This window comes from Pelophylax lessonae (genome assembly GCF_965119305.1).
Source record: "Pelophylax lessonae genome assembly, chromosome: 9".
NCBI lineage: Eukaryota > Metazoa > Chordata > Amphibia > Anura > Ranidae > Pelophylax > Pelophylax lessonae.
The window spans coordinates 134,419,841-134,437,978 of NC_138776.1; the positions used below are offsets into that span (position 1 = coordinate 134,419,841).

The window sequence follows — 18,138 nt, forward strand, 5'->3', positions numbered from 1 at the left end:
GCAGCAAACACGCACAGGACCCTTTTTTGCAGCCGCATCAGGATCGGATCGCACAGCGGTTCACACTTGTGCGATCCGATCCTGTGCGAACTGCAAGATCGCACTGCGATATGCGATCAAACTGGAGGTGTCGTTAAGATTACATTGACACCCCCAGCGTATCGCATATGGCAGTGTGAACTGCCAGGGGTGCATTTGCGATGCGGGAACAAGCTGCGAATTCGCATAAGTGTGAATCGGCATTAAAGGGGAAAGGGAGGGACATACTTTATATGTTTTTGTTTACAAAAAGTTACAGCCAAAGGAATTGTGATTGTCCCTTAGGTTAATCATTTGAAATAATAAAAAACAATATGATGTTCAAACTTTTAACTTCTTTCTTTAATAATTACATAACACAGTACTTGTACTTTTACTTTCAGTACTTGAGTAGCAAAATTAAAAAAAAAACTACTTGCAATACTTAAGTACAAAAAATGTTGAATACTTTAGTACTTCTACTCAAGTCACTTTTTGATGGAGCACTTGTACTTTTACTCAAGTATGGGTTTCGAGTACTTTATACAAGTGTGAATGGGGCACAGATGGCTCCTCGCACTTACATGGAGTGTGTTCTTGGACTCGATGAATATACATAGAATTGTGTATTGAATGCAGCAGTATACACAGAAGGTTGGTATGTATGGTGTATTGGACAAAGTTTATTGTATCACAGCTACATGTCACTTTGCTATAAGGGAGGGTATACACTGTGGTGCTTTCTTTTCTATGAGGTATTTCTATTCCAGCCCTCTCAGTACACTGTCCCCGCACTGACACCTCCACCCGTCATCCTGCGCTCTGCCTATTCCACGTGACAGGGTTTGTTATTGTTTACGTCACGAGACTCGCCCGTGATTGGCAGAAGACGTGTCACGTGGGCGGCAGGGCTCCCCTCACCGCTCGATGGGCGGCTCCTACTTCAGTCTGTGGGAAAATGGCGGACTCGGATCGGCTGGGATTTAACCATACCGGTGATCTCCTCGCACTGCCCAAACAAAACGGCGAGCCGGTCGCTAAAAGGCAGCGGATAGACTTGTCTCAGGGCGGGCAGCCGCTGTACGGCGAGAAGGAAGGAAGAGCGGGAGTGTCTGTGGAGCCGGGAGTGCTGGGAGAGGGAGAGGCCTGTGCGGAGGGAGCGGGCAGAGCGCACAATGATAGCTCGCCTCTTCCGGGCCTGTTCGGGAAACAGCGACACCCAGCTGTGCAGGCCGAGGAGCAACTCATCAACGGGGAGCTGGTGGAGCAGGACGTTCACTATGGAGGTGGGCATGGCTTCTCTCAGCCTGGGGACACCGTTCATGTGTAGTCGGGGGGGGGGGACACACTGTTCATGTGTAGTCGGGGGGGGGGGGACACACTGTTCATGTGTAGTCGGGGGGGGGGGACACACTGTTCATGTGTAGTCGGGGGGGGGGACACACTGTTCATGTGTAGTCGGGGGGGGGGGACACACTGTTCATGTGTAGTCGGGGGGGGGGGGACACACTGTTCATGTGTAGTCGGGGGGGGGGGACACACCGTTCATGTGTAGTCGGGGGGGGGGACACACCGTTCATGTGTAGTGGGTGGGGGGGACACACCGTTCATGTATAGTGGGGGGGGCACACCGTTCATGTATAGTGGGGGGGGCACACCGTTCATGTATAGTGGGGGGGACACACCGTTCATGTATAGTGGGGGGGGCACACCGTTAATGTGTAGTGGGGGGGCACACCGTTAATGTATAGTTGGGGGGGGGCACACCGTTAATGTATAGTTGGGGGGGGGGGCACACCGTTAATGTGTAGTGGGGGGGGCACACCGTTAATGTGTAGTGGGGGGGGCACACCGTTAATGTGTAGTGGGGGGGGACACACACACCGTTCATGTGTAGTGGGTGGGGGGGGGGCACACCGTTCATGTGTAGTGGGTGGGTGGGGGGACACACACCGTTCATGTGTAGTGGGTGGGTGGGGGGACACACACCGTTCATGTGTAGTGGGTGGGTGGGGGGACACACACCGTTCATGTGTAGTGGGTGGGTGGGGGTTCACACACCGTTCATGTGTAGTGGGTGGGTGGGGGGACACACACCGTTCATGTGTAGTGGGTGGGGGGACACACACACCGTTCATGTGTAGTGGGTGGGTGGGGGGACACACACACCGTTCATGTGTAGTGGGTGGGTGGGGGGACACACACACCGTTCATGTGTAGTGGGTGGGGGGGGGACACACACCGTTCATGTGTAGTGGGTGGGGGGGGGGACACACACCGTTCATGTGTAGTGGGTGGGGGGGGGACACACACACCGTTCATGTGTAGTGGGTGGGGGGGGGGGACACACACCGTTCATGTGTAGTGGGTGGGGGGGGGGACACACACCGTTCATGTGTAGTGGGTGGGGGGGGGGACACACACCGTTCATGTGTAGTGGGTGGGGGGGGGACACACACCGTTCATGTGTAGTGGGTTGGGGGGGGGACACACACCGTTCATGTGTAGTGGGTTGGGGGGGGGACACACACCGTTCATGTGTAGTGGGTGGGGGGGGGGACACACACCGTTCATGTGTAGTGGGTGGGGGGGGGGGACACACACCGTTCATGTGTAGTGGGTGGGGGGGGGGACACACACCGTTCATGTGTAGTGGGTGGGGTAGTTGATGTGTACACTGGGGGGGGGGGCACAATACAACTTTTATTAAAAGTTTACCTCCATTAAGTTTTCCCTGAGCCCCTCCTGTACATGAACAGTGCTGGGGACACCATTTATCTGTTCCACTGTAATTCTCACCTCTGTTTGGGGTTTTTCCCGAGCCTTCCTGTATGGGGTGTTGCCGGGGACGCAATTTATACACCGTATCTCACAAAAGTGAGTACACCCCTCGCATTTTTGTAAATATTTTATATCTTTTCATGTGACAACACTGAAGAAATTCCACTTTGCTACAATGTAAAGTAGTGAGTGTACAGCTTGTATAACAGTGTAAGTTTGCTGTCACCTCAAAATAACTCAACACACAGCAATTAATGTCTAAACCGCTGGCAACAAAAGTGAGTACACCCCTAAGTGAAAATGTCCAAATTGGGCCCAAAGTGTCAATATTTTGTGTGGCCACCATTATTTTCCAGCACTGCCTTAATCCTTCTGAGCATGGAGTTCACCAGAGCCACTGGAGTCCTCTTCCACTCCCCCATGATGACATCAGGGAGCTGGTGGATGTTAGAGACCTTGCGCTCCTCCACCTTCCATTTGAGGATGCCCCACAGATGCTCAGTAGGGTTTAGGTCTGGAGACATGCTTAGCCAGTCCATCACCTTTACTCTCAGCTTCTTTAGCAAGGCAGTGGTCGTCTTGGAGGTGTGTTTGGGGTCGTTATTATTATGTTGGAATACTGCCCTGTGGCCCAGTCTCTGAAGGGAGGGGATCATGCTCTGCTTCACTATGTCACAGTACATGTTGGCATTCATGGTTCCCTCAATGAACAGTAAGTAGCTCCTGTTGTGGAATCTTTTCCTCTCAGGTACAAATACCTGACACCTATTAGTCAGTGATACCAAATCAGATCTGTAGCTACACAGAGATCACCCAGAGTCAGGGAATTGAATCAAAGTGATCTAAATTTATTATTCCGCATTTGAGATTAAATATACAATATGACGTATGAAAAAGTAGGTTGTATCAAGATATTATTTGACCAATCAAAAGTTAGTAAAAGCTTCGGCAAGCTCCGAGTTAAAAGTCGATATTTCGGTGTTTGCAATTTTTGGAAGGGATTTTCATTTTTATATATATATATATATATATATATATATATATATATATATATATATATATATCTTGTGATCATGATATCCAGACAATTACATCTCAGAGTGTTCCTCATTCTCCAAGGAGGGGATTTTTTGTTGCAAAATATTCCAAGTCATTAAATATATTTGTATCGCTTTTTTGCAAGGTTGCATAGACATGAAAAGGAGAAAAACTAGATTAATACTTCAAGCCATCTTTGTTCTAATTGGCCATCTTGCCACCTCACTCCCCAGTGCCGGCAGCACCTATGCAGCCCCAGACCACGCTTGACACCATCTGAACCAAATAAGTTTATCTTGGTCTCATCAGACCACAGGACATGGTTCCAGTAATCCATGTTCTTCGGCCTCTTTCACACAGGCTTTCCAATCCGGTCCGCCTGTCAGTTTTTCAGGCGGACCCGATTGGATGCTCCATGCAGCCCTATGGATCAGCGGAGACATCTCTGCTGACGCCTACCGCTATCCGATCCTGTCCGTGAAATCTAGACGGATGGAAACCCTATTTTCCATCCGCCTGGAGGATCGGATGAAAACGGATAGGCGGTCCATTTTTATCTGATCTCCCATAGAGGAGAGCCGGGATCTGACAGCTCTGTCTCAGCAAATTGATGGATATGATGCTGAGCACGTGCACTCAACTTCTTTGGTTTGGCGAGGCCGGTTCTGAGTGGAACCTGTCCTGTTAAACTGCTGTCTGGTCATAGCCCCTGTGCTGCAGCTCAGTTTCAGGGTCTTGGCAATCTTCTTATATCCTAGGCCATCTTCATGTAGAGCAAAAATTATTTTTTTTTTTTTTCAGATCCTCAGAGTTCTTTGCCATGAGGTGCCATCTTGAACTTCCAGTGACCAGTATGGGAGAGCAAGAGTGATGACACCAAATTTAACACATATAGTTACATATAGTTAGTGAAGTTTAAGAAAGACATCAGTCCATCCAGTTCGACCTATGATGTGTGTTTGTGTGTATGTGTTTGCTGTTAACCGTACATTGTATACCCCTGTATGTTGTGGTCTTTTAGGTGCCCATCTAATAGTTATTTGAAACTATCGATGCTCCCCACTGATACCACTGCTTGTGGAAGAGAATTCCACATCCTTACTGCTCTGACACTAATAAACCCCTTACCTAGTTTAAGGTTAAACCATTTTTCCTCTAGTCTTAGTGCACAGGTGTCAAACACAAGGCCCGCGGGCCGAATCCGGCCCTCCAGGCCATTTTATGTGGCCCTCGTACCTCTCCTGTAGCTGCAGGAGAGCTCCAGTCCTCCTCCAGACCTTGTACTTTCTGCTTTCCAGCAATGCCTCCAGCTTCTTCCCAGCAGCACCACAAGGTATGGGAGGTGAACTGTGATGTAAGGGAGGGTGGGGGAATCAACTTTTGATGGTGGAGAGGCTCTTGACGTCCTATGTAAGGGTAGGGGACGTTCTTGACATCTAGTCTTACAGATACAACTGACCCTTTTGAGGGTTATCATAATGCTGATGCGGCCCGCGATTAAATTAAGTTTGACACCCCTGTCTTAGTGAGTGGCCACGTGTCTTATTTATTGTATCTCCTTTCTCTGAATAGTTTGTTCCTTATGCTAGGGTCGCCAGTACAGTATTTGTACATTGATATCCTATCCCCCCTCAATCGTCTCTTCTCCAGAGAGAATAGGTTCAGTGCTTGTAGTCTTTCCTCATAGCTGATGTCCTCCATTCCCCCAATTATTTTTGTTGCCCTTCTCTGGACTCTTTCCAGTTCCAGCACATCCTTCCTGAGGACCGGTGCCCAGAACTGGACAGCATACTCCAGATGTGGCCGGACAAGAGTCTTGTAGAGTGGGAGAATAATCTCTTTATTTCTGGAGTGAATGCCCTTTTTTATACATCCCAGTATTCTGTTGGCTTTGCTTGCAGCGGCCTGGCATTGCATGCCACTGCCAAGCCTGTTGTCACCAGTACCCCCAGGTCTTTTTCCATCCTAGACTCACCCAGAGGTTTCTTCCCCCCCCCCCCCCCCCCCAGTGAGTAGCTTGCGTTCGTGTTTGACGCCCAAGTGCATTACTTTACATTTTTCAACGTTTAACACACCTGCTCCCCATTCACACCTGAGACCTTGTAACACAAACGAGTCACATGACACCGGGGAGGGAAAAAGGCTAATTGGGCCCAATTTGGACATTTTCACTTAGGAGTGTACTCACTTTTGTTGCCAGCGGTTTAGACATTAATGGCTGTGTGTTGAGTTATTTTGAGGGGACAGCAAATTTACACTGTTATACAAGCTGTACACTCACTACTTTACATTGTAGCAAAGTGTAATTTCTTCAGTGTTGTCACATGAAAAGATATAATAAAATATTTACAAAAATGTGAGGGGTTAACATCCTTTCCCAGAGTGCTGCTGCATGGAGAGGCAGTGTTTAGCCATATCTAGGAAGCTAAAAAACAGCTCTCTAAAATCTATTCATTCATACTATACATTCGTACTTGACAGCTTTTTTGCACCAGTTGGGCCAATTGTTTTTTTATACATTTTTTTGGTTTTCTGCTGAAAGTGCAAATACAGGGAAGGAATGTTGCCCTGTTGGCATTGCAGTGAAAATTAGTGATTTGATTTTGGCAATGGTGTAGGATTTATGTAACAAAAATTGAAATGACTTGTTTGCTTTTACTTTACAGAGGACCTCCATTTAGATGACGATCTTGTCGGTGGCTTTCATTCATGTGACAGTGATGATGAAGATAGAACTTCCCATGCCAGCTCCAGCGACTGGACTCCCAAGCCTTGCATAGGTATAGATTGCCATTGTTCTCCCAAAATTCACAATAGCCAAAGTTTCAAGTGACCCTACCAGAGGGTGTAAAAATGTTTTTTGAGATATTGCTGTGACATTTTGTACTTCCCTGTCTAGAGGTTGGTGGAAGTTGCGTTCTCTTGAGGAACTCCAGTTGCCGATACTAGCCACTCCTTCAGGTGTGATGAATGGTGCCTCCTATGACTGATGATGTATGGCTTGGAGGGGGGCAGCACAGCGATTAGCAGGGGACACATTATATAGCACCTAAAGGAGTAGCAGTGCTTGAACTCTAGAAGAAAGCAAAGTTTGGCTTTTATGTGCTATGTAGAACATCTTGGTTCCTGTTTTTTGTTGGAACTCGAATACTCCTAACTCATTAGGGTTTGAATGTCAAGAAATGTCTTGCATTTTTTTTTTTTATTTAGCATGTGGGCGACACAGCTGGACACCAACATAAAAAAAAAAAAGAGCTAAAGTTATAAAAGTTTTCTTGAAATTCATATAAAAATGTAGTCCGAAATTGCATAACGTGGTATCTGTGGTCGATCCTCCTTTTTTTTCTTTTTTTTTTTTTTTTTTTCTCTCTCTCTATATCGGGAATTATTATATTCATCTACTGCATGACAAACTCTTGCACAACTGTGAGGCTCTGGGTAACTGGCCCCAAACTAGAATGCGCCTGCTGGGTCTCTGCCATTCGCTGGGTCTCTGTCAAGGTTGCTGTCCTTGGTCCTATCCCCCTGGTGCACCCCTCTACCCTCCTGCTTAAACCCTCCACCCACCCTTATTTATTTGTTTTTCCAGACAGAACTGTAATCTATTATGTATGACGGACTCCCTTGTCATAGTCAGGTGACTTGATAAAGGCTACATGCGCCTGCTGTCACTTATGCTGGCCATACAAAAACAATCTTCCTTCAAAAAGATTTTCATTTTTAAGAATGTTCGTTCGATTTTCTAATCATTAGTTGGGTCAAATCGACGTTTGTTTTCGACAACCGTGGCGGGAAAGTTAGAAGGAGCAAAATAGAAAACTTCTTGATCAAAGGAATTTTTAGACAGTGTTTGTGGTTTTCATTCAGAAGTTACATGCGATATTAAAAGCAAGTGAAATATTTCAAATTACATTCTTTCATTCCACGAATGTACAAAGATTTTTCGTATTAATATCCAAAAACCGATGTGTATGAGGTCAGCATAAGGCTGGGTTCGCACCTGTGCAGTTTGCTTTGATCCGTTTCTGCTGTGCGCTTTGCGTTTTTTGCACACGCGATTTGTGTTCTGCATTTTGCTTTTTTTTTTTTTTTTTTTTTTTTGTGCCCAATTTGTTGTTGGGCAGATTAAAAAACACAAACCGCAGCAAAAACTGACTACATGCTTTTCTTCAGCTTCTTAATTAAAGTCTATTGAAGCAAAAAAAGCACAGTTTTGGTTGAAAAAAGTCCTTGACCCTTTCCAAATATGCAGCGGCTGAAAAAAGCATAGATGTGAACATGTCCTATAGGAAACAAAGTTAAATGAACTGTAGTGAGTTTCTGCAAAAAGCACCAAAAAATTCATAGGTGTGAACCAGGTTAGACATTCAGGAACAGCAGCATGCTTTGTTTTTTTTTTTTTTTTTTTTTTTATCACCTGTCATAATGGGGTTAAAAAAAAGGCCCTTTAAGTACAAAAAGAACAGATCATTGCTACTACAAGGGTCTCGTTTATACTGTGAAAGTAGGATATATGGGCATTTTAACTAGGAGTCAGACATGAAGCTATATAAAGGGAGATATAAATCTTTTATATTAAAGTAGTACTAAATGCTGACTTTTTTTTTTTCATGGATATAATAATTTTAGAAATAATGCACGATACTAGTAAAAGTTTGCTTTAAATGTAAATCTAATTGTAACGCCTCATATTGCCTCCAATTCATCAGCCTCCACCTTCTCCGGGTTCAGATGCTGATCTTCCCTGTCTTTCAAGTGATTTTATTTATTTTTAATTTTTTAAACAACAAACATGTTATACTTACCTGTTCTGTGTAATGGTTTTGCAAAGAGCAGCCCTGATTCTCCTCCTCTGGGGTTCCCCACCAACGCTTCTGGCTCCTCCTGCCTTCAGAGTGCCCCTATAGCAAGCTGTAAAGCATAGTATAGATTGCTCCTATAGCATGGTATAAAAAAAAAAACTTCTGCCTTTTCGAACCACTCACTTCCTTCCCAGGACTACATGTCCCATGAGGCATTGCTCCTCACATATTCACAAGTTCTCAGGCACTTACTGACCTGTATGGATGTTGTACTGAGCTTTATGTGTGCTGCACTGTATATTCTGACGTGTATGGATTGCGTACTGAGCTGTAGGTGTGCTGCACTGTATATACTGATATGTAAACAAATAATGCATTTTGTATGCAGGCCAAATAATTGGCTGACCAGCTAATCGATTATGAAAATAGTTGACAAATATTTTCATATTCGATTAGTTTCAGCCCTAAAATGTGCACTATTGCTGCTGGGCTGTATTATGGGTACAAATAACATACACAATTGTGGTATCGTTGCAACTATCGGGAGAAGGGGGGATTTATTTTGGGTTGTTCTTTGGTGGTAGGTTAAGGTAGTAACAACAAATGTACAGCTACATTTTCTTTGATGATAAAAAAAAAAGAAAAATCAAGAGATATCCAGATCTATTAACTACCAAATGAAAGTCCAATTTGTCCTGAAGAGATATAATGCACCTGGATACACAAGGTAATTGTGATATGTACGGTTTTACTACCACATGTCACAAATGTGCTTAGGCATTTGGATTAGTTTACCCTTAGGTGTGAAGGGGTTAATAATGTATTATCATAAAATAAAATGCAAATTATGTTTTTTTCAGGTCCTTACACATTTGTTCAGAGACACCTAATGATGGGTACTGACCCTAGGACCATTCTAAGGGATCTTCTTCCAGATTCTGTTGCACCACCTGATCTAGATGATATGACTCTTTGGCAAATTGTGATCAACATACTGTCAGATCCACCAAAAAGGAAAAAGCGCAAAGACATTAATACTATTGAAGACGCTGTTAGACTTCTGCAAGAGAGCAAGAAAATAATGGTGTTAACTGGAGCTGGGGTAAGCCGTGTTTTGCAGACTATTTTACATTGCATTCATTAGAATATATAACCGTGTTTTGGAAACGTGGATTTCATGCTGTGAACCATAGTCTTAGGGTTATCCCAGAATTCCACTTTAACGACTTTTAACTTCAATTGTCCCCCCTCCCCCTACTAACACTTTGGTTTACTAACCTGTCTGAGAAAGATGTGTATACTTGTCTGTTTTCATGCCAGGCTGGTCCGGTCACATAATCTCTCATGTCATCCAGCGGTGACTGCAGGGGAGAGGAGAGAACGCTCTGACAACATTTAGCTGTTTGCGCTTGGAGCCGCTACATCACCCATAGGCTTCAATGGCCCATCTGTTGGCGCTTCCCTCTCTCCCCTGAAAAGTCGGTGGATGACATGGGAGCAGGATCACTTAAACAGACCAAAGCTGCCTGAAAATGGGCATGTATATACATGTTATTTACACAGGTTAGTAAGCTTGGGCATTAAGAGGGGGGGTAGGAACAGTTAGGGTTATCCCAAAATTTCAGGTAAAGGAAACGTGTAAGCTTTTATAACCAGGCATCATTTGAAAAGCAGCCTTACAAGTAGCTTGCACAGATATGCAAATCCACTCACAAGCAAACCATTCTATTCTTTCCCTACGTTTACACCGATGCACTTTTTTGTGCATTATCCATTTTAAGGTAACCCACTACAGTCCATTTAACATGGTTTCCTATAGTACACGTTCACATCTATGCATTTTTCAGCCGGTGCGTTTCTGGAAAGGGGTTGGGGACTATTTTTTCCTGTAGCAGATTGCATCTTGCTTGTATTAGACTTCAGTGGAGTTGCACCAGAAATGCAAGTGTTGCATTTTTGAGGCATTTTTTTTTTTTTTAATTTCTTTTTAAAAACACTGTATATTGCTGATTGCTAAGGAGCGGGAAGGAAAGGGTAGAAAGAGAACATTGGCGAAGGAAGTGCAAAAAGAAGACATCGTGATTGTCTTTGGAGCTACGACAGGGGACATTCTTCATTTTTAATAAAGGGCTTGTCAAGAACAGTCTCTTGGTTTTTGTAACACTACACTGCATATTTTTTTTATTATTTTTGTTTGTGAATAGGTGGTAAATAGTATCCCATACTCATTCACATGGGGGGGGGGTTGGGATCCAGGGGTTTTCAGATTCCGTTAAGCACCCTGCCCTATTACCTCCCAACCACTTGCCAGGGTTGTGGGGAAGAGGCCCTTCTCCCCATCAACATGGGCTTGGGGGTGCTCCTTCTGCCCCAAACCCTCCCCCCATGTTAAGGGTATGCATTTGAGGGGGGACCCCGCGTGTTTTTTTTTTTTTTTTTTTTTTTTTTTTTTTTCAGCTATCAGTGGGGAACTCCATTGACAGGTGATGACTCATTGGTTGTTAGACGCAGCGGCTGGCTTCCCGGCCCTCTCCTTAGCAACTAGTGCTATACATTGTTTTTTAAAGGGACATAAGAACAAAAGCCTGCAAAACTTGCCTGAAAAACGCATCACCCTTCATAGATGTGAACCTAGACTAAATAGACATGTTGGATAAGTGCACATCTAATCTGGAAAGCCTGATTTATGTATATTAATTTTTGTCAACATTAGCGTAATCCAAGCTCTTTGGAATGTGGTACCCTTGTCGACCTGAGAACTTTTTCACAGTATTAGCTATTCTCTCTACACTAAATGGAGTTGATTTACTAAAGGGAAATACACTGTTCACTTTTGCAAGAGAAATTCTACTTTGCAAGTTAATTTTCCCCAGAGTTTAACAAATGTGGTGAAACTTCACTTTGCAAAGCATACTTAATCACATGCAAGGAAAATTAGAGAACCAAATTTTTACTTACATGTGATTGGATAGTTGAAGTCAACAGAGATTCATCTCATTCGCTAACCTCTATGGATTATTGTATTGCAGGGTACAGCTGCACTTGCAAAGTGAACAGTCTGTTTGCCTTTAGTAAATAAACCCCGAAGTGTACAAAACCATGGCCAGTGCGGTTTTATGAAATCTTGGTGTGAAGTTTTTAGAGTTAAAAGTATTAAACATGTCAGTCTAATTTCATTGCATTAGGATGTGCCTTGATAACCATTTAACCTAAGGGTTTGTTTATTACACATTTTAGGTTTCTGTCTCCTGTGGAATCCCAGACTTTAGATCAAGGGATGGAATTTATGCACGTTTGGCAGTGGATTTTCCTGATCTTCCAAATCCTCAAGCCATGTTTGATATTGAATACTTTAGAAAGGACCCAAGACCATTTTTCAAATTTGCGAAGGTGAGTTTAAGTTCTAGTATAATTGCTCAACCACTACGCTATCACCATATTGTGAAAAAAAGTGAAAGAGGTGGACATCTGTTTCTCAGTGACATCTATATATTCAATCCAGAAAAAAGGCTGGGGGGGCAACAGAGAGCCTTGTAGAAGGCTTTTGCTTAGTCTCCTCTCCAGTGATCACTGTGACTGCAACTACATAGCACGCCACTAGGTGAAAGGCAGCAGCAGAGAGCTGATCTGTCTAAAACAACATGTGAATGTAGTCAGGAATTTCACAGGCTGCAGGATTCACATGACTTATCTATGGGTTAACATTTTAGTCCAAAAAAATAGATATCTGACCCTGGATAATGCCAGAACAAATATGGTTCCAAAATATGTGGGAAATGCAGACGAGGGCACTGTCAGCGGGAGTTCAGTTATTTTTGTGAACAAGAATGAATAACTTTATAGGCCTTGCACTTGTACATTAGCATGCATGCAAATAACATTAAACATAACTGAAGTCCACTTTACTCATTTTTTAAAACATCATCGAAAATGCAGATACACTGGTATATTAAAAGTTAGAATAACATTTGTTAGGAGGAATAAAATGAGACAATATGCAACCATAGTGGGATTTTATATTTTCCTCTGGTTAAGGAGAGTTCATCTAGATATATTACAAAGCATTTGGCTGATGAGGCTTGCCTGTGGGACATATTAATTGCACATCAGTGAGAAGGAAATTGCTTCTTTTATTTGTAAGCGGATAGAAGAAAATGAAAGCTTTGTTGTCTGAGATCTTGCATTTGTTTTAAAAGATAAGTTCGCCTTTTGAGTGAACACATGTTCCACCTGATTTTAGGGTGGAACACATAACACGTTCCCAGTGCTGCAGCCGCCGCACTAGCTGCCAATGTTTGAATACAGCGCGGGGGGCTCTGCCCACACGGCCATGTCTGAATGAACTACAAGCCCCGACATCCTTTTGCAGCTGTTGGCTTGTGATTCTCAATGAACTACCACAGCGCATTGTTTTATGGAGTCTTCCTGTCAGGGAGTATCCGCTTGCCCCTACGGCATGTACTGATACACTGACAGTGTGCATGAGACCTGCATGGCATCAACGAACTGCTGATTGTTGGTGCAATGCTTTCCAGGCTTCTGCAACAAAAAAAAAATAAATGCACATTTTGTTACCTGCCAAAAATGTGCATTTATTTATTTTAAAGTGAAATTTTTATTTTTTAATTTAAGGCGTAAAAGGTTTGCATAGTATAGCTTTCTGTAAATAGCGGGCACCTTGAGGTATCTGCAGGACACTTGTCCCCTGTAGAGTGCACCAAACCTAGTACTCTATAATGTAAATAGCAATCCATTTCCTTGATCACTGGCTCGTTTGTTCCTTCCAGTATTGTACCTAATGTTGGTTAACCAATGTTAGTGAGGCAACATATGACAATGACTTTGAAAAAGGCGGGCAAGAGCTGGCGACTATAGAAACTGAACACTATGCATGTTTGAGTTGGGCTCTTACGACATCCTTTAGTAATAGGTTTAGAGCCGGTCCACACTAGCGTGACTTGTCAGGCGACCTGTCAGCCTGACAAGTCACGCTCCCTCGCGGTCCATTGACCGCTACAGGACCCGTTCTAATAGGAGCGACACAAGTCGCTCCGACTTAGAAAAAGGGTCCTGTACTACTTCGGGGCGACCTAGGAGCAACTTGCATAGACTTCCATTATGTGAAGCCCCTGCAAGTTGCTCCGAAGTCGTGGTGCATTGTAATACACAAGTCGCGCCCGAAGTAGTAAGGAGTCGTGTCGCCTCAGTGTGAACCGACTCTTAAGCATTCGTTCCTTTCAATGTTTTGAAAATGCAGACTAGTTGCATGTCTGAAGCCATCAAATGATGCTTCTTCTGCTGCAATCTGTTTAAACAAATGGCAACCTATAACAGCAGGAAGCACACAAGAGAGCGACGCATTCGTAAGCTGCAGAGGCCGTGATAAGCCACCCCAGTATTGCCTGCAGTACTAACGCTATATATTTTGAGAGCCTCCATGGTAGGTGCACATATAAAGTTTTGGATAGATTGAGGGCAGGTTTGCCTGGAGGGAACCCACTCCTCCTCCTTTTAAGGCACAGGGGTGCCATGGCTAAAGATTGCTCAGATGTCTGCTTACTTCCAGCCAGTGGACAGGTGAGTGCAGGCGGCAAACAACATCGCCTGTGCAGAGGCGACGCACAAAATTGCTGCAGGATTTACTTGGGATCTGCAGACCATAACAGCATTAGTGTGTGTGTATGTGTGTATAATATAAATATATATATATATATATAATATACACAGTAAAACCTTGGTTTGAGAGTAACTTGGTTTAAGAGCGCTTTGCAAGACAAGCAAAATTTTCAAATAAATTTTGACTTGATATACAAGCGATGATTTGATATACAAGTAGCCTCAAGTCACAGCTAAGTATAAAAGAGAAGAGAGGCGCCTCTAAGTGTAGCAATATGGTTAAATTTAATGAAGGTACAACATTTAGCAACTCACATGGTTGATGATTGGAACAGGCACAGTATGCAGGCATCCGGGGTAAAGCTGTCCACATAGACCATCCTCCTCACCGACATCTAGGTCATCCCTTCCATGCTGCCCCTCGCTTTCAGATCGCTTTACTGCAGGGTGCTCTTCCCGGTCAAGATTACAGACTGGCAGCCGGCGGTGCAGAAGATAGTCTATGTGGACAGCTTTACCCCGGATGCCTGCATACTTAGATGTGCCTGTTTTATTCATCAACCATGTGAGTTGCTAAATGTTGAACCTTCTTTAAATGGAACCATATTGCTACACTTAGAGGCGCCTCTCTTCTCTTTGATACCCTGTAGCTCCTGCTGGATTTTGCTTCTAATCCCCTTATGGAAGCGGCTATTTGTGGATGGACATTTTATGGTTACACAACCTATCGCAATGCTATAATCTTTTTATATGGACTATAAACTGAAGGACTTATGAATAAATGGTTGTGGAACGAATCATCGGAGTTTCCATTATTTCTTATGGGGAAATTTGCTTTGATATAAGAGTGCTTTGGATTACAAGCATGCTTCCGGAACGAATTATGCTCGCAATCCAAGGTTTTACTGTATGTATCTATATATATATATATATATATATATATATATATATATATATATATATATATATATATATATATATATATATAATATAATATATATATTATAAAATTTTTATTTGTTTTATTGCCTTGATTATACATACGGATACATGGTTGTTAAATTCTATATCAATCTTTTCATCACTTGTCTCCTTTTTCTTCCTTGTAGGAAATTTTTCCAGGCCAATTTCAGCCATCTCTCTGTCACAAGTTTATTGCTATGTTGGATAAAGAGGGAAAGTTACTTAGAAATTATACTCAGAATATAGATACACTGGAGCAAGTAGCAGGAATTCAAAAAATTATCCAGTGTCATGGTGAGCAGTTTATTCCTTTCCTTTTTTTGTTTTAAAAAAAATGTAGGCACAGTTAAAGTTATTGATTGTAAACACATGCAGTGCCTTGCAAAAGTATTCACCCCCCTGGAATTTTTCGTGTTTTGTTGCCTCACATCCTGGAATTAACATGAATTGTTTGAGGATTTGCATCATTTAATTTACAGAAAATGCCCACAACTTTTGAAGATGTGTGTTTGTTTCACAAAAAAACAAAACAAAAAGGACAAAATAACAGAAAAAGTCAATGTGCATAACTATTCACCCCCCTAAAGTCAATACTTTGTAGAGCAACCTTTTGCGGCAATCGCAGCTCCAAGTTGCTTTGGATAAGTCTCTATGAGCTTGCCACATCTTACCACTGGGATTTTTGCCCATTCCTTCTTGCAAAACTGCTCCAGCTCCTTCAAGTTAGATGGTTTGCGCTTGTGAACAGCAATCTTTAAGTCTGACCACGGTTTTTCTATTGGATTGAGGTCTGGGCTTTGACTAGGCCATTCCAACACATTTACATGGTTTCCCCTTAAACCATTCAAGTGTTTTGTTTAGCAGTGTGTTTGGGGTCATTGTCCTGCTGGAAGGTGAACCTCCGTCCTAGCCTCAGTGTGGTACAGGTTTTGCTCAAGAAAATCCTTGTATTTAGCACCATCCATCTTTCCCTCAACTCAGACCATTTTGCCAGTGCTGCCACCACCATGTTTCTCTGTGGGGATGGTGTTCTTTGGGTGATGTTTGTTTGTGCCAGACATAGCGTTTTCTTTGGCCGAAAAGTTAAATTTTAGTCTCCTAAGACCAGAACATGCCATTTGTTTTTTTGCTGAAAGTAATGGCTTTCTTCTGGCCACTCTGCCATAAAGCCCAACTCTATGGAGCGTACGGCTTATTGTCGTCCTATGTACAGATACTCCAGTCTCTGCTGTGGAACTCTGCAGCTTCTCCAGGGTTACCTTGGGTGTCTGCTGCCTCTCTGATTAATGCCCTCCTTGCCCGGTCCGTGAGTTTTGGTGGATGGCCGTCTCTTGGCAGGTTTTTTGTTGTGCCATGTTCTTTCCATTTCGTTATAACAGATTTGATTGTGCTTCTGGGGGGATCATCAAAGATTTGGATTTTTTTTTTTTTTTTTTTAAACCTAACCCTGACTTGTACTTCTCAACAACATAGTTAGTCCCTTACTTGTTTAGAGAGTTCCTTGGTCTTCATGGCAGTGTTTGCTTAGGTGTTACATCCTCTGGGGTGTATATGTAATGACGGATCATGTGACACTTAGATTTCACCCAGGTGGACATCACTTCACTAATTTTATGTGACATCTGAAGGTTACTGGTTGCACCGGAGCTTTTTATGGGCTTCATAACAAAGGGGGTGAATACATACCCACATGCCAATTTTCTGTTTTCTATTTCTAAAAAAAGGTTTGTGTATATATTTTTCTCATTTCACTTCACCAACTTAGACTATTGTGTTCTGATCCATGACATAAAATTCAGATTAACAAAACTTCGAATTTAAGGCTGTAATGTAACAAAATAGGTAAAATGTCTTTTGCAAGGCACTGTATATCAATAAATTATATATACTGTATTACCAAAAGTATTGGGGCGCCTGCCTTTACCTGCACATGAACTTTAATAGAATCCCAGTCTTAGTCCGTAGGGTTCAATATTGAGTTGGCCCACCCTCTGCAGCTATAACAGCTTCCACTCTTCAGGGACAGCTGTCCACAAGGTTTAGGAGTGTGTCTATGAGAATGTTTGACCATGGGAATGTTTGACCATTCTTCCAGAAGCACTGATGTGGACGAGAAGGTCTGGCTTGCAGTCTCTGCTCTAATTCATCCCAAAGGTGTTCTATCGGCTTGAAGTCAGAATTCTGTGGAGGCCAGTCAAATTCCTCCACCATGTTTTTTTGGACCTATGGACACCTTGGTCGTTTGTTTTGGGTCATTGCCATGCTGGAATACCCATCCACAACCCGTTTTCAATGCCCTAGCTGAAGGAAGGAGGTTTTTGCCCAAGATTTGACTGTACATGACCCGATCCATCGTCCCTTTGATGCAGTGAAGTTGTCCTGTCCCCTTAGCAGAAAGACGCCCCCAAAGCATAATGTTTCCACCTCCATGTTTGATGGGGGGGGGGGGGGGTGGTGTTCTTGGGGTCATGGGCAGCATTTCGCCGCCTCCTCCAAACACTGCGAGTTGAGTTGATACCAAAGAGCTCGATTTTGGTCTCATCTGACCACAACACATTCACCCAGTTCGCAGAATCATTCAGATGTTCATTAGCAAACTTCAGACGGGCCTGTGCATTCTTGAGCAGGGGGAACTTGCGGGCACTGCAGGATTTCAGTCCTTTGGGGCATAGTGTGTTACTAATAGTTTTCTTGGTGACTTTGGTCCCAGCAGCCTTGAGATCATTGACAAGATTATTCTGTGTAGTTCTGGGCTGATTCCTCACCGTTCTCATAATTGAAACTCCACGAGGTGAGATCTTGCATTGAGCCCTAGACCGAGGGACATTGATGGTTATTTTGTGTTACTTCCATTTGCGATTATCACACCCACTGTTGTCACCCTCTCACCAAGCTGCTTGGGGATTGGTCTTGTAGCCCA

General features: G+C 43.3%; 1 protein-coding gene across 1 annotated transcript in view; it reads left to right on the top strand.

Moving 5' to 3' along the window:
- The first annotated feature begins 956 nt into the window (after nt 1-956).
- Nucleotides 957-18,138, top strand: part of SIRT1 (sirtuin 1) — a 31,963-nt gene continuing 14,781 nt past the window's right edge. Inside the window, exons 1-5 of the mRNA XM_082267658.1 lie at nt 957-1,304; nt 6,504-6,617; nt 9,500-9,741; nt 11,877-12,029; nt 15,365-15,512. Coding sequence (XP_082123784.1) covers nt 977-1,304; nt 6,504-6,617; nt 9,500-9,741; nt 11,877-12,029; nt 15,365-15,512 — 985 coding nt within the window. The 5' untranslated portion in view covers nt 957-976. The remainder of the gene's footprint in view (nt 1,305-6,503; nt 6,618-9,499; nt 9,742-11,876; nt 12,030-15,364; nt 15,513-18,138) is intronic.